General features: G+C 40.2%; 3 protein-coding genes across 8 annotated transcripts; 1 reads left to right on the top strand and 2 right to left on the bottom strand.

The window, feature by feature from the left end:
- Nucleotides 1-1,086: 1,086 nt before the first annotated feature.
- aldh6a1 (aldehyde dehydrogenase 6 family, member A1) lies at nt 1,087-10,705 on the bottom strand. Its single transcript, XM_059353272.1, has 12 exons — nt 10,436-10,705; nt 9,864-9,905; nt 9,680-9,754; nt 8,936-9,097; nt 8,346-8,424; nt 7,013-7,315; nt 4,913-5,034; nt 4,343-4,532; nt 3,658-3,839; nt 3,386-3,565; nt 2,402-2,500; nt 1,087-2,310 (listed from the first exon to the last, which is right to left on the bottom strand). The coding sequence occupies exons 1-12, from the start codon at nt 10,472-10,474 to the stop codon at nt 2,206-2,208; spliced, it is 1,578 nt and encodes a 525-aa protein (XP_059209255.1). The 5' UTR covers nt 10,475-10,705; the 3' UTR covers nt 1,087-2,205.
- A 102-nt stretch (nt 10,706-10,807) lies between these two features.
- On the top strand, nt 10,808-13,672 carry gstz1 (glutathione S-transferase zeta 1). 4 transcript variants are annotated; one of them, XM_059353275.1, is made up of 9 exons: nt 10,808-11,031; nt 11,370-11,421; nt 12,042-12,109; nt 12,218-12,298; nt 12,388-12,513; nt 12,639-12,714; nt 12,814-12,866; nt 13,241-13,290; nt 13,472-13,672. In XM_059353275.1, exons 1-9 carry the CDS (start codon nt 11,002-11,004, stop codon nt 13,596-13,598), a joined length of 663 nt encoding a protein of 220 aa, XP_059209258.1. In that variant the 5' UTR covers nt 10,808-11,001; the 3' UTR covers nt 13,599-13,672. The 4 variants fall into 4 exon arrangements, with proteins under 4 accessions (XP_059209258.1, XP_059209256.1, XP_059209257.1 ...); XM_059353273.1 differs by having other exon boundaries at nt 10,811-11,031; nt 12,191-12,298; XM_059353274.1 differs by lacking the exon at nt 10,808-11,031 and adding an exon at nt 11,157-11,265 and having other exon boundaries at nt 12,191-12,298.
- On the bottom strand, nt 13,233-20,697 carry zgc:163014 (uncharacterized protein LOC100038766 homolog). 3 transcript variants are annotated; one of them, XR_009395863.1, is made up of 13 exons: nt 20,355-20,558; nt 18,086-18,220; nt 17,901-18,014; nt 17,640-17,817; nt 17,433-17,561; nt 16,508-16,695; nt 16,206-16,402; nt 15,331-15,422; nt 15,190-15,244; nt 14,824-14,921; nt 13,866-14,348; nt 13,523-13,586; nt 13,234-13,304 (listed from the first exon to the last, which is right to left on the bottom strand). XR_009395863.1 is itself a non-coding variant. In XM_059353271.1 (13 exons), exons 1-13 carry the CDS (start codon nt 20,680-20,682, stop codon nt 14,119-14,121), a joined length of 1,761 nt encoding a protein of 586 aa, XP_059209254.1. In that variant the 5' UTR covers nt 20,683-20,697; the 3' UTR covers nt 13,619-14,118. The 3 variants fall into 3 exon arrangements, 1 of the variants encoding a protein (XP_059209254.1); XM_059353271.1 differs by lacking the exons at nt 13,234-13,304; nt 13,523-13,586 and adding exons at nt 19,504-19,609; nt 20,615-20,697 and having other exon boundaries at nt 13,619-14,348; nt 20,355-20,525; XR_009395862.1 differs by having other exon boundaries at nt 13,233-13,304; nt 13,523-14,348.
- Between the last annotated feature and the right edge of the window lie 578 nt (nt 20,698-21,275).

A 21,275-nucleotide genomic window follows, 5' to 3' on the forward strand; every position in this document is an offset into this window, starting at 1 on the left:
CACCAGCAGTTTATTTTGTTTCTTTGAACACTTGTGGTCGGAGAGCAGCTGGTAACATGATTTTCAGAAAGGAGTGTGCAGGGGATATGGATGTATGGGGGTATGGCAGGCAAGATGAGATATATATTCATGTTAACGGTGGTCTGGCACCTAGTCCAGCAGAATAACACAGAACATTTGGCGGCTCAGTTTGCAGCATGCAAGTCCATGTGCATTGTGTTGACCCAGGGTAACCCCTTTCCAAGACGGGCTGAAGGCCTGACTGAATAGACACCAGTGTGCTAAAACATGACGTTTCACTATAAGGTTCTGTATTTAACTGCAACTCTGCATATTTTACTTATAGGAAAGCCAGCCAACATTTGTCTTCCTCCTTTGAGAAGAAGAGCATATTGTCAGTGATGCTGCCGAGTAAGACACTAAAGGAATGTACAAGAATAAAAGTTGTACCTCATCCTTGCAATTATGAAGCCCGAGCAGATTTATTGGTGCCACATTCCATGTTTAGCTGAAAAAGCATTGGCTGTGAGAACACGAATGCCTGCTTTTGATTTATCTGACTGTTGCATTTTAAACGTTGCATAATGATGACAGTCTTTTAGAATTAGAGGCGACTTTCATCAACCAGGCGCCTTCGCCCGTTCTGCCATCGAACCCCAAACGCCCTTCCAGATATACACACCACATGACCTCTGTGTGGCCTCTGCGTTGCACATCACGCTCTGGATTGTTTGCCTTCGCTTTGCACGCTTCCCACAACGCGTCAATCATGCGAGTAGCATAATACAAGATGTTTGTTTGTGCTCATTATAAATATCTTACCATGCATGTATATATGGCTTGTTGTGAGTACTTGATCATACATAAAGCTTTTTTTAATTCTATCACAACCTATTTAAGAAGGATCCATTCCCTGGAAACAAAATAGTGCGTATACAAAAATATAGAATTATCAGATGATGTACAAAATAATCCTTATTTTGCGTTTGGAAGAAACCTGCCAACTCGAGCATCTATAAAGTTAACGATCAATTAATCGATTAATCACTACATGCATGTACACATGGGCAAAATAAAAGATACATATAGTACTATGCAAAAGCCTGTTTTGATAACGGCCACTTTTATTTTGAAAGAACGAAAAGAGACTTGATCCTGTCAATCGTAAAACTAACTCAAGTGAGATTATACTGTAAAGATAACACTAAAGAGTTCAGTGTCTTATGTTTTAGCCCCCGAAAAGGCATGAAGTTAGTTTTCACAGTAGTGTTGCATATTAAAGTGTGTTATGTGTTTAAATAAGTTTTAGATCAAATAAAACTTAGTAATTCATGCTAGCAAGGTTTGATACAGTAAGCTAGTTTTGCTCCAATTAATAATCTTATTTCTGTGTGTTTTATAATTGTTATTGCAACTTTCAGTTTGCAAACTGTAGCTTTATCCAACTTAATTCTCAGCTGTTTGGCTTATTGACGTACAGCCGCAGAACTGAACGCTCTGCCGTGTTTCAGTTCAGTGAGTACTGATACCAGTCAGAGATAAAATTAAAAAAATAAACAGATCGATTAAAAATTTGATGTGTTTGACCAAATTCTTAAGGACCATTGATCAATCTTTCGATTAATTATTCCCATCCCTAGTACAAAATCTCTATTGGATCAGTGCAATGCAGTACTCATGGTAATATTCATTTACGGGGATCACATCCACTACACGAGTAATTCACAACAGGGTTTTCAATACTGGTTGTATTTGAAGAAATGGTTCAAAAACATTGCCTCGGCCGTACAGATGTCTGCATTGGTTTTCATTTAAAGAATATCTAAATAAACACATCTAATATAAAATCTTTAAAAGGGGAGTATTAATGAACTATTCACAATGGAGGAGGCTTTCACATTAGGGATTTTAGGACGGGATCCAATTACAGCTGACCTCAAAGTACAGTTCATATAATTACAGTGGTGGGGCACGGTTGGTTGATTCAAAGGCTGATTAAAAGTGGTGTGGAGTACGGTTGATGTGTCCTCGTGTAGGGTTCGAATCCGGTTTGTAAAACAACTGCACCAAAAACATGGAAGTGGATGACTATTTCACAAAAGCAACAGTCATAACTTATATGAAATTAGCCTCAGTGTCCTGTATGTGGAAGACAGGTGTGCAAGTCTTGTGGTTTATCGAACTGAACAGCAGCACTTGGAGTATTTAGCGCCCCATGGTGGGCATGGTAACTGCAGGACTTTTCAAGGTGGCATCTTCAGCTTTCCATTGTGAGGTTACAGTTTTGATCTGTGTGTAGAACTGGATGCCCTGTAAAGAAAAAAAACATTTACATCAAACCTGCTACGTGTGTGCTTCTTATACCTGTAACAATAGGATGAATGTCTTTATTTTTTCATACTTGTTTTCCGTAGAAGTTCATGTCCCCTCTGAAGGATCCTCTTGACCCAGTGAAGGAGAACATGGGCAGTGGTACGGGGATGGGAACATTGACTCCAACCTGCAGAAAACAAGTATTTTCCCTTTCATTTCTATAAGTGTCAGCTTTGTAAAACAATTCCCCAGGATTCCTAAATTGCTAGGATGAGTAAGATGGCTGATGAGAGATGTGGTATATCTGTGCTGTTTAAAAAGCGAGCTTACATGATCTTGCAAAACAAGGCTAAACCTGCGGCTTACATTTGCCATTTTGAAAGCACAGCATGTTCTTATGAAAGGGAAGAAAAACTAAATAAAACATTTTGTTATGGAGGCAATAGGGGGATGGCATGGTTGGTTTAGAATGTTTGAAACAGCGGTAATAGGTTTGGACACACTAAGGCCTTTTGGCGAAGGTGCAGGGAGGGAAAAAAAGGAAAAGTAGATGTTTGTTGCATCGAGGTTTGGAGAGGAGAACAGCACATGGCCTGCGCAGCATTCCCCGACATGTGAACAGCAAACACAGGACATAACTAAGGCTCCACAGGCAAACAAACAGGGTGAAAGCGGGCCATATTTATGCTTAAACGTTGAACAGGAGGCTAGGAATCCCTTTTGAGTTTAATTTAAGATTTCCCTCATCGAATACTACCCGGAAAAATGTTTCTATGTCCCCCTGTTTTCTTTTAATGGACACATATTTGCTGTAGCTATTTGTGGCCTTCGCTGGAGGGAAGTGGAGAGAAGGGGAGAGAAGGGGGTTTCTGAATGTGTGTTTATTAGGTTAGGGGCAAACATGGCTATACTTGACATGGAAAATAATAGTTTTTTTAAATGTGTGTGACGGTTTTCAAACAGAAATGTGATGTGCTCCCTACTTGAGATGCTGTATAGACATGACAGAGAGATGTGAATGTCTCCTTTCTCCCAAAACAGAGGAACGCATTTGGAGGCTGCAGCCACTCACCTGGCCCACGTCCACCTCGTGAGTGTATTTGCGTGCAGTGGCGCCATTTGTGGTGAAGATAGCTGTACCGTTGCCATAGGGGTTCCTGTTGACCAAATTGATGGCATCATCCAGAGACTCTGCCTCGAGAACAACCAACACAGGCCCGAAGATCTCCTCAGTGTAGCACTTCATCTCAGGCTGCGAGAGCAAAAAACAGTTTTTACTTGCAATTAAGTTAGTAGTTTGGTTCTTAGAGGTACTCAGAAACATATAAAGATATTAATACATACTGTGACATTGCCAATGATGGTTGGACCCACAAAGTTGCCATTCTCATATCCCTTGACCTTGACGTTTCGGCCATCCAGGAGCACCTTAGCGCCCTCGTCCACGCCGCTCTGGATCAGACTGCAGACTCTCTCCTTGGACTGCGGAGAGATAAGAGGCCCCACGTCCGCACCAGGCTGGTCTCCTAGCGGGGCCCCAAAAACAACCAGCTATAAGGTTACATACTATGGCACTCGTATGATGTGAGCACATTACTGGCACTGACATTGAAATAAGTTCTCTTGCCACAAACATGCAAAAAGCCAGGACGAGGGGCACCCTGAGGCACTCCCTCAAAAATGGATACTTACGGGTTTCCTGTATACTACAGAAATAAGAGTCTGCATCACTGCAAACGGGGATAATCATTCTCTATTTTACTCCACATCAACTTCCTTTCTCAAAAGGATTTGATGCTCTGAACCGCTATTTAGGTCCGGGCCGCAGATCTGGCCACAAATTTGCAGCAGGGCTGACTCAACGAGCACTCGCTCCCAGCTGACTCCAATGTGAAGTTACAGCAGGGCAAAAGGCGAGATGTGTGGTTAGGGCGGCGTGGGTGGCCACGAGATGACTAAAGCGAAGGCCCTTAGGGGAACAGGGGCTCAGGAGAGACAGAGGTGAAGGCGGGGTGATGGGGCGCGGTACCTGCGTTCACGCGCAGAGCCTTGGAGCGCTCCACCAGCTCCGGCAGCCAGCTCCGCGCCTCGCCCACTAGGATGGCTGTAGACAGAGCCATGCAGCGCTGTCCTGCCGCCCCGAACGCTGCACCCACAAGCTGGTTCAGAGTGTTCTCCTTATTGGCATCAGGCATCACCACACCATGGTTCTTGGCTCCCTGCAGTACAAGAAAAGCGGTTAGCCTTCTGCCGTTTGATCTCCACATTACAGCAGCTGGTTAGTCACGAGTGACAACATAATATCTGGAAATTATATACAAACAACCTACAAATTTTACGTAGTAAATGTGTTCCACATTTTAGTCCATAAAACAGAGAGGTTTGATGGACACAAATTTAAACACATAGATGGAGCATTTGTAATTGTGGCTCTTCAGGGATGCACAGCTGCAGGGCGTTTTGCACCTTCTCTCATCTGTACAGCTGGCAGTCAGGAGGACCAAAAACATAACAAGTATCTGTTGGCCAATACTGCCACCTTCTGGGCATTTACAGCACCTACAGGTGTCAGACTTGACAGGCTGTGTTGGACTCTCACCATGTTTGACTGGACCCTCTTGCCATTTTTAGAGCCCCTCTCGTAAATGTACTCTCCAGCTTGATTCGAGCCAACAAAGCTGATCGCCTTGATAGTCGGATGGTCACAGATGAAATTCACAGCTGCAACAGAAACAGTTATGGAGAGCGAATTAACTGATACACCCTTAAATCAGCCACATTATATATTAAATACTGTAACAAATATAAATACAAATCTAAATTTAAATGATCTGTATTACAGAGAATACGATAAAAGATGATTTGGCAATTGTCATTTCTATCCATACTAGCCAGTTGTAAGGTAAGAAGAGAAGATGTCTCCTAAGGACTTGTTAAAAAGGTGAGCTTGGTGGGCCACATTCCTAATTTTGTCCTACTCATTAATGTAACAAAATAGATAATTATTGCATTTTTTTGTTCAAACTTTGATTAATCTGGAAAATATTGTCTCAATCAACTGGTGAATGTTTTTTTTGTTGTTGTTGTTGCTGTGAACAAGTTCTCCAAAATGAGGTGATAAAAAGTTACAATCTCAAAGATCTCAGTTCCGTCTCTTTGGTGCCGATATGCTGATAAGAGGTAACTGCAGATACATTTTCCTCATTTGCCTCACTTTCACTTGTTTTTGAGGTTTCATCATCTGTTGTCATAGCTATTTTCGTAGGTAGTACATATCTGGAAGAAAAAAAAAAAACAGTACAGTGCTTCACACATAAGTGAGTTGAAGAGCAAGTGTGTTGTGTAAACCTACCATCATACAAAACAAACAGATAAACCTCACACTGCAGACCAACAGATTTGCAGATTCCTTTTCTGTTGATCAACTAATCCATAATCAATTTATCAGCTCTGGTATATTGGTAGATTAAAGAGGAATCCATAAAAACTGGATTTGTCAACAGGTAGAATGAAAAAGAGGTTTTAATAAAAACACATTAGAAGTTATAGTCAGGCAGCTTAGGACCAGATTTGAGAAGAATAGGGACACGTTGGACAAAAGCACCACATTTTTTCTACATGCTCTCGATCACCATAGGTTTAAATTTTTGATGGGAGCCACTTCATCAAGATTACGGATCGGAGATGGCAGCCATATAAAGTCTATGAGAACCAATATATCTTCCAAGCCAATTAAATGAAAGAAGTTTGGGACGACCAGAACTCTTCCTAGACCTGGCCGTCCAGCCAAACTGAGCAATCGTGGGAGAAGAGCCTTGATGAGAGAGGTAAAGAAGAACCCAAACATCACTGTGACTGAGCCCCAGAGATTCAGTGGGGAAATGGGAGAAAGTTCCAGGAAGTCAACTATCACTGCAGCCCTCCACCAATCGGGGCTTTATGGCAGAGTGACCCGATGGAAGCCTTTCCTCAGCGCAAGACATATGAAAGCCAAAAAAACACATGAAGGACTCCCAGACTATGAGAAATTTGATTTTCAGGTGTGATGAGACCAAGATTTAACTTTTTGGCCTTAATTCAAAGCGGTATGTGTGGAGAAAACCAGGCACTGCTAATCACCTGGCTAATACAATCCCAACAGTGAAGCCTGGTGGTGGCAGCATCATGCTATGGGGCGTTTTTCAGCTGCAGGGACACGACGACTGGTTGCAATTGAAGGAAAGATGAACGCGGCCAAGTACAGAGATGTCCTGGAAGAAAACCTTTTCCAGAGTTCTCAGGACCTCAAACTGGGCCCAAGGTTCACCTTCCAACAAGACAATGACCCTAAGCACACAGCTAAAATAACAAAGGAGTGGCTTTGGAACAAGTCTGTGACCAGAACTTGTTGCATCATTCCCAAGAAGACTCATGGCTGTACTAGCTCAAACGGGTGCTTCTACTCAATACTGAGCAAAGGGTCTGAATACTTATGACCATGTGATATTTCGGTTTTACTTTTTTAATACATTTACAAAGAATTCTACATTTATGTTTTTTTTCTGTCAAGATGGGGTGCTGAGTTGTAAAAAAAATAACTTAAATGATTTTAGCAAATGGCTGCAATGAAACAAAGTGAAAAATTTAAGGGGGTCTGAATACTTTCTGTACCCACTGTATATCTACAGATACAGGTAAGCTCCAGTGCCCCAGTTCTCACCAGCGTGTTGGCCGTGGATGATGTTGAGCGTCCCGTCTGGAGCCCCGGCGTCCTGCAGCATCTTGGCCAGCAGCATGGCGCAGCCCGGCACCCGCTCCGATGGCTTCATCAGGTATGTGTTGCCGCACACCATGCCCATGGGGAACATCCACAGAGGGATCATGGCGGGGAAGTTGAAGGGGGCGATGCCGGCGCACACCCCGAGGGGCAGGCGGTAGGTGTAGGTGTCCATGTCCTTGGTGATGGAGGGCAGCGTTTCACCCAGCATCAGAGAGGTGACGCTGCAGGAGTGCTCCACAACCTCTGCAGAGAAAAGACACAGAGCATGCCAGACACAAACAATTATTTTATAGTTTTCATCTGCTAACTTATGTCTGATAAATTGTAAGTTATTAGGTATGGAAAAGCTGTCAATGGTGCTTGTGTCTGAGTGTGTGAGAATGATTTTATGAGAGAAGTATTGAGTGCGTTGACTTTGGGTGTAAACAGTGGTGGAATGTAATTAAGTACAGTACTTGAGTAAATGTACTTAAGTACAATTTGGACGCACTTATACTTTGAGTATTTCCATTTTATGTAACTTTATACTTCTACTTCACTACATTTTGACGCAAATATTGTACTTTTTACTACATTTAGCAGACAGCTTTAGTTACTTTTCAGCTCAAAATTTAACATAAAAACTTTTTTTCCCTGAATTAAACCTCATAACCAATCAAAACAAATAAAATAAAAATTACTTTATTTATCCCCGAGGGGAAATTCAGTCTGGTAACTGGAATGAGACAGCCTGATGGCTGTAGGAGCGAAGGATCTTTTGTATCTCTCCGTCCTGCAACAAGGAGAGAAGAGCCGTCCACTGCTGTAAAGTATATTAAGTAATTTAAACGCACCCTATCTTTACAAATGCTGTTTACATAAATGCATCAATGATAATAATTGAATAATATATTTGTAATATCTGTGACAATCCGAGTGGGTCCATTCTGCATAATGAGTACTTTTACTTTTGATACTTTAAATACATTTTGATGCTGATACTTTTGTACTTTTACTGAAGTAAGTTTTGAATGCAGGATTTTTACTTGTAGTGGGGTTATTTCACAGTGTTGTAGTAGTACTTTTACTTAAGTAAGAGATCTGAATACTTTTTCCACCACTGGCTGTAAGCCAAGCCTGTAAGGTGTAACTAGTGGCAATCATTCAAAGGGTTCATGAGGAAAAATACTGTGCAGTATAACTCATTAACTATTCCAGCCAACACACAGTGAAAGCCTTTTACCTATATATTGCCCTTTGTAAAGGTGTTTGTGCACATGTGAGAAGAACTTACGCAATCCTCTGAACACATCCCCCTCTGCATCTGCCAGGGTCTTGCCCTGTTCCACTGTGATGGACTTGGCGAGTTCTTTCTGAAATACAAGATGACCTTCACCTCAGTCCTTTTTTCTCAGCTTTAGATTTTGAACTAGAGCTTGGCAATAAATATTGCAATAAATGTGCAGTCATGGAAAAAAATATTAGGCCACCCTTGTTTTCTCCTTGCTTCCTTGTTCACTTTAATGTCTGGTACAACTAAAGGAACATTTGTTTGGACAAATAAAATAACAAAAATAAGATATATAAATAAGAGTTTAATTTAAGAGCTGATATCTAGCAATTTTCCATGGTTTTCTTGATGATTTTGGTTATTATCAAGAAAACCAGGGAAAAAATCATTATATTTGTCCAAACAAATGTACCTTTAGTTGTACCAGGCATTATAATGAACAAGAAATTGAAGAAAACAATAGTGGTGTAATCATTTTTCCATGACTGTATTGTTGCAATAAATATACAATAATAATGGCAATGTAATGATTTGCAATACTGTTCAACAATTGTTTTCAGCTGCACCTTACACTCTCTGACCCTTTGACTTACAATGTTGTCCTTGATAAGCTGCTGATAGCGCAGAAAGACCTGCTGCCGTGCTAAGATGGAGGTCTCAGACCAGGTCTGAAAGGCTCTGGAGCACGAGTCCACAGCAGCCGACATCTCCTCCTGCGTGGCTTTGGGTACACGGGCGATCACCTCATTGGTAGCCTGCAGAGGAGGGGGAAAAAAAGCACAGGTCAATATACATTTCTATGCTAAAGATGTCATAGTTACAATCAGCAGGGGCTGTTTGAGGTCACCAAGCATTAGGTAACAGGTGAATCCTAGCAGATGTTTAACTGAGATATTTGGCTTTCGTAGATCTGAAGGTCAGAGTTTGTCTCATGCAAAACCACAGTCTTAAGAAAACATTTATGACTGTGAGGTAATGCCCTGTTAAACTGTAGCTGATGTTTAAGCAACATTTCTCATTGATTATTAGTTATTTTGTTATACAACGTTTTTTATTCTCACGTGTTAATACTGGAAGAAAGGTACTGTGAATCTGCTCATATAGTTATGCCAAATTTATACATTTTCATCAGAGACACCATCTTGTACAAACAAGCAGAGATAACCTTCAAGAAGTTAGTAACAGGTTAAACAACTCTGATCAAAATCAGCGCTGTCAAACAAGAGCATCATAAAGCCCGCAGCAACAGCAGACTAAACGTAACCTAACTACATACTGTGTAGAAGTTGCAAAGTAAAGCACACCGTTTCCTGATCCAGGCCAGCTGAAGTACTTACAGGATTGTGAATATCCAGCCATTCTGACGTTTTGGATTCAACAAACTTCCCATCAATGAACAGCTTGGTGGTGGGCTGTGAGGAGAGAGATTACGTCACATTCGCTTTAGTGAGTTAATCGTCCGTGTGTAACATTTGCTTTACAGTGTAATAGCAGTCTGACAATTAAGTGTTCTCAACTCACCACGGATGAGGAGTAGCACATGCGGGTAACTTTAAGTGGGACCTGAGAAATAAACAACAGGTAATCTGAAATCATCAAATGCAATTAATATGATCCATTATTATACCTATAGGTTTTGTAAAACATTAAATACACAAAACCAACTGGTTACAGTTGCAGCCTGAAGGCCTGCAAGATTAATAGGCAACTACAAAGTGTTGGGTTATGAAAGTGCCTGAAGGGGACAAAGTCAAGTTAACTGGAGTGAACTGGGAGGATGAATGCAGTCAAGCCAGCAGGAGCAGATTGACAAGTTTTCTTAGTAGCTGCAGTAAAGTAGGGCCTCTTTATACTATAAATCAACTCATAAAAAGGATAGTTCATCAAAAAGTCCACAGTCGAATAACATTCTCTAAAGAGATTAAACTTAATCCCATCTGTGGAAAAAAAGAGTCAGTCTGTCAAGCAACCCTGGCATAAATCCTGCAGCACATGACACATTGCACTTTGTAAACAATGTGAGCTGTCAAACCTACTGTACCTGCGTCAGTTATTTACAAGGGTTTTAAAGCAGTACAACTTTCAACTCTTACCTTTGCCTTCAGCACTGATCTCAATGCTGTTGTCGCCATGGTGGAGATGTTACCAAGGACTTTATTTGTCTGAGTCTGCAGGTAAAACGGTGGCCAGCCGGAGACACAGTGCACAGTTTTCTCCCTCAGAGATGTATTACCTGTGGGCGGGCTCTGAAGGAAAGCCGAGCGTTCCTATTGGTCCAGTGTTCGCACTCCCATAAAGAACGCAGTCTGATTGGTCGATCTTGGGTACATTCTTTCCAATGGCCAGCTGACGTTCTAGATAATCCCGCCTTAGCTGTAAAACTCGACTAATCATTGGATAAAAGATTTAGGCAGTACTGACTGGAATGTTATGTAACCCGAAGCTGAACAGTGACCAAAAGCTTTGCCATAAATTCAGAAGAGCTCGCTTCTTGAAGGAAAAAATACCGTTATTCAGGCTGAAAGTGTTGTCTTCTCGCCGAGCTATGTCCACATGACATTATATACTCAACGTAAAAACAGACTTTGCTTTGAAATGTGCAGGACGTAATAGACGCAGGCGCAAACATAAAAGCGACACCGCTATCACAGCCACAACAATGCACTTGTCCTTAGTTTGCCTCGCCAAGGTACAGTAATAGCATTGTTAGCCTGTATGCTAAGTGTGTGTGCACTAATGTGAACCATATGTATGCCAGATTTTGCTTAGTCATTGACCAAAGAGTAGGTAGGAGGGATTTTTGGAGCACATCCTATTGGCTGTAGGAGGAGGATGTTGAGCTTTAGAAAAACTGTCTGCAATAGTTGATTCAGTCTAGTTGAGTTCAAACTACAGCCAATAAGCTATGGCAACTCAAACCAAGGTGAAAGAAAATAAAAGTTAACTATGTCAGGAGAATGTCTGGTGTGTTTTCAAATGGACTTAACATTTTCTGATTTTTTGTTTGTTTGCTTGTCTTCTATGCAGCCTGTTCTTCACGGATACTTCAGAAGCTCCTGTTCCTGGAGGGTTCGCATTGGTAAGTTATGTTTCAGCATTAAAATACTAAACTTATAACCCTTGTGTTGCCTTAACTTTATGTATGTACCACTTGTCCTAAGGGTTAAAATGACCCGCCTTCACATAACCTTTTAAATAAAGCAGCTTGATAAAATTTTAAACCCCCAAATCTATTTTGCATGAAAAAACAACCAATCACTCATCACAAACTAAGAGGTTTTCCCTCTTACACTGCAGAGAAACTGGATTTAATCAGTGGAATCCACTTGTTTTTATAACAGCATACCTGTTGTAATTGGTTTATTCTTTTACTAAAGTAGGGGTTAATTTTAATTACTAAAAGGTACTGCATAGGTATTAAACATAATGTAGCAAGCCTGCATGCATGGTTTTTATGGTCAAGAAATTACCCTAAGATAAGATTTGAACCCTGTTCAGCTTTCATAGAAATATGACAAGACAATGTTTTACTTTTTCTCATTCTAGGAAGTCATTGAATTACGAGTTGAGAAAAGATCATTAAGGGGGTTTCCTCTGCTGTTAAACATATTGTTGGGTCATTGTTTGACCACTAAGGCAACACAAGGGTTAAAGAATTTTGATGTCAGCATTATGGTATTTAACTTTTTTGTGCACCAGCTTTTGCTCTCAAAGGTATTGAATATGACCAAGTTCCAGTCAATCTAATCAAGGATGGAGGTCAGCAGGTACAGTATAGACTCACAGGATCATGTCATACTGTGCATGGTTAATGAGCATGATGCAGTCCATTTAAATCCTGTGTTTAGTCCCACCAAAGTTCTCTTGTGCTCAAGCTGGCTGACGAGTACAAGGCTTTAAACCCCATGATGCAAGTACCTGCAGTTGAAATTGATGGCATCACCCTGTCTCAGTCAGTGAGTCCTCAAAATGTTCCTTTAACCTATAAACTATATTTTAGTTAACCAACATAAATGCTACTGAAAATTGTCTCTTGCCCACACAGCTGGCGGTGATCCAGTACATCGACGAGACCAGGCCAGGGCCTCGACTTCTGCCCACAGATCCAAAGAAACGCGCCCAGGTTCGGATGATAAGTGATGTCATTGCCTCTGGGATCCAGCCTCTGCAGGTGAGAGAAGAGTCCAATTAAAGCAGACAGCTTATATAGGTACTGGGTTGCAAGTTCAGGTATGCATGATACAATAAAAAAAGTCACGTCACTTAAAAATTTTCATTTGGACTTGTACCTTTCAGAATTTGTACGTGATTCAAAAAATAGGAGCAGAAAAGGTGCAGTGGGCTCAGCACTTCATCAATCGTGGCTTTCAAGGTAGGTGGCAACGTCTTCTCAACTATACATCGACTTTTATTCTAAGATCCTCACTCGACTTCCTTTGCATTATGATTTATGTGCACCTTTCTCTTCCAGCTCTTGAGCCCATTCTGAAGCAAACAGCAGGGAAATATTGTGTAGGGGATGAAGTAAGAGACTCTTCTATTTTAACTGCATCATACACTGCTGTAATGGTTCTATTGTGCCTCTCACTCTCATAAAGTGCAAGCTATTAGAAATTCTAATTGATTACTCGATTGCACTTATATATTCTTTTTAATGCAGGCGGTTTAATGGATCTGTTGAATAAAGACGTGACATAAATGTGATTGTTTGTATGCCATTAAGTTAAGCACATTGTGTCCCTCTATGCTTGTGACTTAGATGCAGATTTACATTTTAGGACAAATTAATGCAGAGATGTGTTAATTTCAAAGGGTTCAGACACTTTTCTTGCCACTGTATTTGTAATTCAAAAGACACTTTATGATGCGTTTGTTCTCATCTGTTACTTACCATTTAGATATCCATGGCAGACATCTGTCTGGTCCCACAGGTCTACAATGCAGAGAGGTATGTAGTCAGACCTTCCATGAAAAAAACTGCGACATATTAATACACACTGAACAAAAAGAGATCAACATGAATGTCATGGCATTTTGTTTATATGAAACCACCTGCTATGCCCAACCAGCTGAACTTTAAACAACCTACAGAGTGAAGCATGACCCCTGTTTGTCTTTAATCTCTACAGGTTCAAAGTGGATGTCGGGCAGTATCCAACTATTAAAAGGTTAAATCAAACCTTAGTTGAGATGGAAGCTTTCAAAGTGAGCAGCCCGTCTTGTCAGCCGGACACACCTGCTGATCTGCGTGCATAGAATAACAACTCTGCAGCTTTAAAAGGCAGCCATGCAATTTTGTAAATTGTTGAATAAAAAAACTTTGAAAATAATCTTATTTCAGTTCCATTACTTTATTTTAAGGACACTTAGAAGAAAATCAAAAATATTTATTGGCATTTTGATATACATTTTATATTGTATGTACTGCTATGCTATGTGGGGGCAAGGTAGGACAAAGTAATGTGTAAAACATGCAGATCATTCAGATATTTGTTATGCAAAGTGCAAAACCTCTGAGCTCACCGCTTGCAGCATATTGCCTGTGTGGAGGAAGTATGCATGGTTATAGAAGAGACTGATAAAGTAATAAAAGGAAACAACAATAAAGCCTAAGCTGCAGAATACATCATGCAACATGGAAAGAAACAATCAGAAGGAAAAATAACTGTTAAAAGGATACACACACTTGGAGAGACTAATTTTCTGTCAGTGCAGATCAGAGCATCCTCCACTGTTAAACAATGATAAACAATTGTCCTGAATGGATTTGTCAACATCATTTGTCATGGGGAATCTCCACTGTGCACTTGAAGGTGTCATTGTAGAAGGTACCGGAGCAGTCTGATCCACCAAACACCAGCAATGTGCAGTGGGCCCTGACATTTTCACCCTGTTCATGCTTCTCTGCATCTGTCAGGACGGAGCAGCCCAGGTTTATCATGCTGTGTCCCGCACGAGGCTTGGAGCTAAACAGGGGAGACGTCACTGAGCTCCACATGTTGGTGTCTGAGGAGAAATCAATGCAGTCGATTTGTGACACGGCCGGATGACTCAAAGCAAATGTCAATTAATATATACAGTCTTTGAAAAAATTATTAAACCTCCCTTGTTTTCTTCAATTTCTTGTTCATTTTAATGCCTGGTACAACTAAAGGTGCATTTGTTTGGACGAATATAATGATAATAACAAAAATAGCTCATAAGAGTTTAATTTAGGAGCTGATATCTAGACATTTTCCATGTTTTTTTTAATAATGATTTTGGTTATGATCAAGAAAACCATGGAAAATTGCTAAATATCAGCTCTTAAATTAAACTCTTATGAGCTATTTTTGTTGTTATCATTAGATTTGTCCAAACAAATTTACCTTTAGTTGTACCAGGCATTAAAATGAACAAGAAATTGAAGAAAAAAGGTGGTCTAATAATTTTTTCCATGACTATATAAACAAACTGAAGTGGTTTCAAATGACGTACTCACCAATGTTGAAAATATGGACATCCTGCAGGGCCCCAATTGCACTGCAACCTCCACTGATTAAAATCCTGTTGTCTGTGATTGGCAGAGCTGCATGAAACCTGTCACACACAGGCGAGAAGTTTTTGAATGTTTATCATTGTTCTAAAGCCAGTTTCTACATTATATTGTTTTTTTTCTCTGACTGAGCTGAAAGTAATCTAACAAAATGACGCAGAAAGATACAATTTTGTCACTAGAGATTATATTTTGTGTGAAAACCCATTCAATTGAAAATGCAGGTCCATCTGTCAAAAGACGCCAAAAATATACAAAAAGCAGATGGCTCCATCGATGACATTTCTCAAGGTTGATTAATCCTGCACTCACCCTCGAGGCAGTGGTGGCATGTTCCCACACTTCACAGCTGTGTACTCCATGAATCCTTCACTCATTAAGACAAACAGAAATATCCATTTAAACCTGGACACAAAATTGTTGCATAATTAAGCCACTGAATCTTCTTCTTACCCAGATCTAGAACATGGAGATCATTAAGGTAGGTAGCAGTCTTCCTTCCACCAAATATTATCAACTTCTGTGACATCAGTGTGGCTGAGTGTCTGTTGGATACAAACGCAAGCATTCGAAGGAATGCTTTAAACCCAAATAACCATTTGTGTTACCCTGAAGTGTTGAGAAAACGCTTTTTCTTGCATACCTTCGTGGTGAATGAAGACTCCAAAAATGGAGAAAATTCTTGATGAATTGAAGTAAATGGAGATTGCATATAATAACAGCAAAACTATATCAAAACCCTCTCACAACCATGTAGCACACCTGTGCAAGCTTGAGACTGTTCATGCATTATAGTGCACCAGTTGTATGAGTTTGCAAACAACGTTTTTCTATCATTAAGCGCAAACGCAAAAAGTTCTTTTAAACAGTGGACTGGATTGTAAACGGACCGGAGCCTCTCATACTGAATCACAGACGCACAGGCTGTCTGATGCTACAAAAAAAGCAACAAAAAAAAGATAATAATGAGAAGAAACTAATTATATCACAGTATAACAAAAAAGTGATCTGTTTCATTCTGAAGAGTAAGCGTTTTCAAAACCAACATGGCTCAGCTCAAAATGTTGTTTCAAAACAAAACTTCTCATCTCTTCTCTGACATGATTTTCACATCAGATGATTTGCCACAATTTAATTCCCTCAAGAATTTTCTGTTTTAGGATTTTTCATTCACAATGGAGGCATGCAAGAAAAACAAAAGTTTTCTTTAAGAATTCAAGGTAACACAGGATGAGTAATTTTTTGTCAAATAAAACATTTTGGGGGTGAAACACTCCTATAAAAGTAAATTGTATTTGTAGGACAGTAGTCATTTTAAAAAGACTGACCCAAACCGAGGCAGAGGTTTGTCTCCTTCCACAATCGGCTGGTACCAGAGTTCAAACTCTGGGTTGAAGATGTACAGAGCGTTGCTGCAGGATTTATCCTCAGAAGACTGGCTCGGCTGAACTCCACCGAAGACAAAAAGCTCTTTCTTATAAAAAGCCGCAGTGTGATATGCCAATTTTGGAACATTTCCTCCCGCCTAAAGAGGGGGTGGATACACAAAAACAAAGGACAACATTTCCTATCCCTCTGCTTGAGCATTTGATAAGAAATCAAGAACTACAACAGGTTTCATCAAACCCACAGTGACAAGCGTCCACTTCCAGGTCAGAGTATTGAGGATGTACAGCTCGCTGTAGCGCTGACCTTCCCTCAGGCCCCCGTAAACAAAGACCGACTTGGAGTCTGGGTCATAGGTCGCAGAGTGTCCTCGGGCACAGGGTGGTACGGGTCCAGAGGTGGAGGAGTTCATGGGGAACCAGAAGTCATTGTCTGGAAAGAGGTCAAGAAGGAAAACAGAAAACGCATCATGCACTCAATTAGCAAATATTTAAGGGCTTCATATGTTGTCTTTATTCCTCCTCTGGCTGAAGTAAGAAATACACTACTGGTCAAAAGTTTTAGAACACACCAACTTGATGGTGAAAATGAAAGTGATGCAGTTTAATGTCTCAGTGTACTCTGAAATTAATGCACATTTGCAACATTTAAAATTCTTTATTGAGCATGATAGTGTTTTGAAAGTAAAAAAAAGATTCAAAATCACATTTTATGTTGAACTAAAGGACTAAAAAAAGACACAAAATGACAAAAAAAAGACAAAATGACAAAAAAGAAAACCAAAAGACACAAAATGACTAAAAAAAAGACAAAACGACCAAAAAAAGACACAAAAAGACACAAAATGACTTACAAAGACATGAAAAGAATTCAAAAATGGACAAAATAGCCCAAGACTCCATAGAGTTAAGTTGTTAACCCATTTCTTGTTCCCTGAAAAAAGGCCTACTTGTATAATTCTGAAATGTACATTATTTTTCAGTTTTGGTTAACCTTACCTTTTTTTATTTACCTCTGGCAGTTCACCACTTACCTTCGTACCCTTTCAAGCTGTTCATTTGACTTGAACTGCTTGAATTTCAATAAAAAACTGGAAAAATTGGGATGTTCTAAAACTTTTGACCGGTAGTGTATATGACCACACAAGTCATTTAACAAACTCCACTGACCTAACTCGAGCTTCCACAGGAAGTCTTGGCAGTAGTTTTGATCTGCCGTCTCCCCTCCGATGACGATGGCCGTGTCAGGGTCGCTCAGACACATCGTATGGCTCCAGCGCTTCGATGGACACACTGCAACTAAATCACAATCTGTCAAAAAACAACAACTTTTTGTTGCATTCAGATGTGACCACAGTAATTGTCAGGTTTTCTGACCTTCTCTGTTATCATTCTTTATCTGCACGGTCATTTCCTCTTTGCTGTTCATCCTGGACAGCCTCCTTTTCTTGGGAGTTGAAGCCTGGTCTAAATCCTCTGCAAGGCTGTCCATGTCCTCAGAGCTCCATGTCAGGTGGCCTCTCTTACTAATAACTGTCCGTCTAGGTGTCTTATCCTTTCAGTTGCAAGGAGCATATCACAGAATGAGTCACTAAGCTCAAATGCAGGCATTAATACATTCTTGAGCTTGGCTCTTACCGTAGGCCAGACTGGGGGTTTATTCCCCATAATGGAATGACTGGTGTCAATTTTATTAACTTGGATATCAGCATAGCATACACTATCGCCCAAGTGTGAGGTGTTGGAAGTTATCTACAAGGCAGAACAATGATGAAATGTTGCAACAAATTGCATACAAACAATTTTCACCCTATTTTTCTTACCGTTTCATTTCCAATGCATGTGTGTAATGTGTCAGAGAGATCCGTGGCATCGTGCTGTTCTGGGAACATGAATTTCCTTTGAACCAGAGGAGTACTGCTCAAGACACTGGCTTTGTCCTGCGGCTGATCACAAGTCTTTGCATGAAACAAAACAGTGAGATTATGATCACGATGATGTCAAAGTATCATTGTCAGTTTTATGAGACACAGTTTGTTTAATGAGTGGTTATGGTTGTTTTCCTCATGCAGGACATTAAAGGGATAGTTCAGGTTTATTGAAGTGGGGTTGTCCATAGTCAGTTTATTACCTGCAGTAGCTGACAGTGAGAAGACAGGATTGCCGGCAGGGAAGCTAAGCAATGCACTGCTGTGGACGGGGCAGCAGCAAAATATTTTAACCACCTAAAAAAAGTATTAAGTGTGCACTACTTTTGATATTTGTACCAAAATAACCACGCAGAACAGAGGAGTTGCTTGTCTACCGCTGCATCGATCATTTCATTTGCTTGTGTTATGGACGTCTTTCACATCACTCAAGGTCACCTTACAAACACAGCTAAAAACATTAGATAAAAACAAAAACACAATCAGCTAAATAAAAACAAAGAACTACATAAAAACAACAAACAGAGCAGAAGTGAGGATGGTCAAACAGAAAAGGCTAATCTACACAAGTGAGTTCTGAGCTGTGATTTGAAGGAGGAGAGAGGTAATGTCACAGATGGTTTGTGGAAGAGAGGTCCAGAGACAAGGGGCTGCATGGCTGAAAGCTCTGGACCCCATTGAAGAAAGGTGGGCAGGAGGAGGAGTGAGGAGCATGGAGGAGGAGGAGCACAGGGTCCTGGAGGGTGTGTGGGCGTAAAGTAAATAGTAACTAAAGCTGTCAGCTTAATGTAGTAGAGTAGGAAGTACAATATTTGCCCCTACAATGTAGTGAAGCAGAAATATTACGTTAAATATGTGGAAATGCTCAAGTAAAGTACAAGTACCTCAAAATTGTACTTAAGTGCAGTACTTGAGTTAATGTACTTAGTTACTTTCCACCACTGTTTAAAACACATTGTAACACAATAACACACAAAAAAACCTTAGCGTAGGCCAGCACCTCCAGTGTTTGGCAAGGCTGAATTAATGTTTTTTGTCAATGGAGTCATTTCCTCATGCATAAATTGAAACAGGGCAGAGAAAGAGAAAGCATTCTTGATATAGCTTACACCTTAAATTAACATTTTTTAGGTGGGCCTTTTGCAAAAATACATTTTGCCTCAGCTTCCACGCCAGTGCTTCTGTCTGCTTCTACAAACTGGGGGGCTGCCACACACCATCTACTGTAGATTACACACTGACTATTGACGGGTGCCTCATACAACCCCCCTTAATAAAAAAATATCTTAATCAGTTCATACAAACCCTCCTACCTCTCTACACACTGTGAGCACAATCTTGCCATACACTCCTCTCCTGCCTCTCTCTGCTGCCACTGTGACCACGTCAGGGCTCCAGTCACCTTCCCATGTCAGGCACCTGAGTTCAAAGTTGATTTTAAACAATTTAGTACAGGTGGGGAAAAAAATCCATACAGCATAGTATTGCAGTATTTTGCGTGGCAATATTATATCGATTCATGGCCGCCAAGTATCAATATTGTTCCAACGGCTGTCAGTATTTTCTGTTTTTGTTTTTCCCGGAGGCCATAGTGGCTCACTTTTAGGAATATACTGGAGATACTGGTATGATATGAAACTAGAAGACCCAAGGAATATATAGACACTGTGTGCAACATGGATATATATCGTGTCAGGAAGTTGTCGAAATAAGTTGTCGCTGCAAGTTAGGCTGTCTTTTATGTTTCATTAAAAAAAAATTCAGAGCAGTGAAGCTTAAAGTTGAGGAAAGTTTGATAAAATGCTGCAGTTGTTGTCGTCCATACATGTTTGACATCAGTTCAGTTTGACTGAATACTTTGTTGGTCAGTCTGTGGGTTTGACTCTCATTGTAGAGAAATAAAAACTGTAGTCAGATGAATAGACTGAGAATGTTCTCTTATTTCTTGATTGAACTTACTTTTGTGGACACAAAATGCTGTTAAACAGTTAAATAGCAATATATTGTATCGCAAAATGCTTAAAATCTCAATATCGTATCATGACTCAAGTATCGGGATAAAAATCGTATTTTGGGGCCTCCAGTGATTCCCAACTCTACAATTTAGACTTTTGTGCGTGTGTGTGTGTGTGTTAAAAGTAGCTAATGCACATCTTCCACATACCTTGCTTGTTGTGTCAGAGTCCCAATGTTCTGGGCAGGTACTTCTGCACTGACCAGAACATCTACTGAGATTGTCGTCTCGCTGTTTTTCCATTCTCCGAGACCAAAGATGACCAGCTGTTTGGGCAGAGGCAGTGGGATGTGGACTTGAAAGCAACTTCGGTTGGATTTGCTGTGGAGATAACATGTTTGCGTTTGTTGTTAGTGAAAACCATAGACTGTATGCTGAAAGCTGATCTATACAGGTTTAAAAATAAAAACGCTTTCCTGATGAACTGGCGGGGAGCGTCTCGCAGGGACCAAAGGACATAAAAATGTAGCCTCCCCATGTCGTTTCAGGTCGCCTCATCTACAACAAGCAGCAGCTAGCAGAAGCAAAACTTTGGTGCAACCTGGAGCTCCGGTAATCGTTTCTGATTGGCTGATTCGAGCTCGAGGCCGCTGTGAAAGGACACAGCTGAGACCGCAGCGCAATTAATTAATTAATTAATTATTGAATTACCAGGAAACAACGCTGCCATGTTTTATTTGTATTATTTTTGTTCATATTTGTTTGACATTTAATAAAATTGTCACATTGGTAAAAATAAAATAAAAAAGATAAATAAATAAATTTAAATGAAAAAAGACAAAGAAAGAGAAAGAAAAAACACAAATCACAAGTATGCAGTACCATCATTTTATTTACGTTACAAATGATGCGATTCTTAGACAAATACAGAATGTGCAAAAAAATATATTTTATACATGGTATCAGTGGTGAAATGTAACTAAGTACATTTACTCAAGTACTGTACCTAAGTACAATTTTGAAGTACTTGTACTTTACTTGAATATTTCCATTTTATGTAATTTTATACTCCTACTTCACTGCAGTTTTGAGGCACATATTGTACTTTTTACTTCACTACATTTAGCTGCC

The sequence above is a fragment of the Centropristis striata genome, chromosome 16 (assembly GCF_030273125.1).
Source record: "Centropristis striata isolate RG_2023a ecotype Rhode Island chromosome 16, C.striata_1.0, whole genome shotgun sequence".
NCBI classification, from domain to species: Eukaryota; Metazoa; Chordata; class Actinopteri; order Perciformes; family Serranidae; genus Centropristis; species Centropristis striata.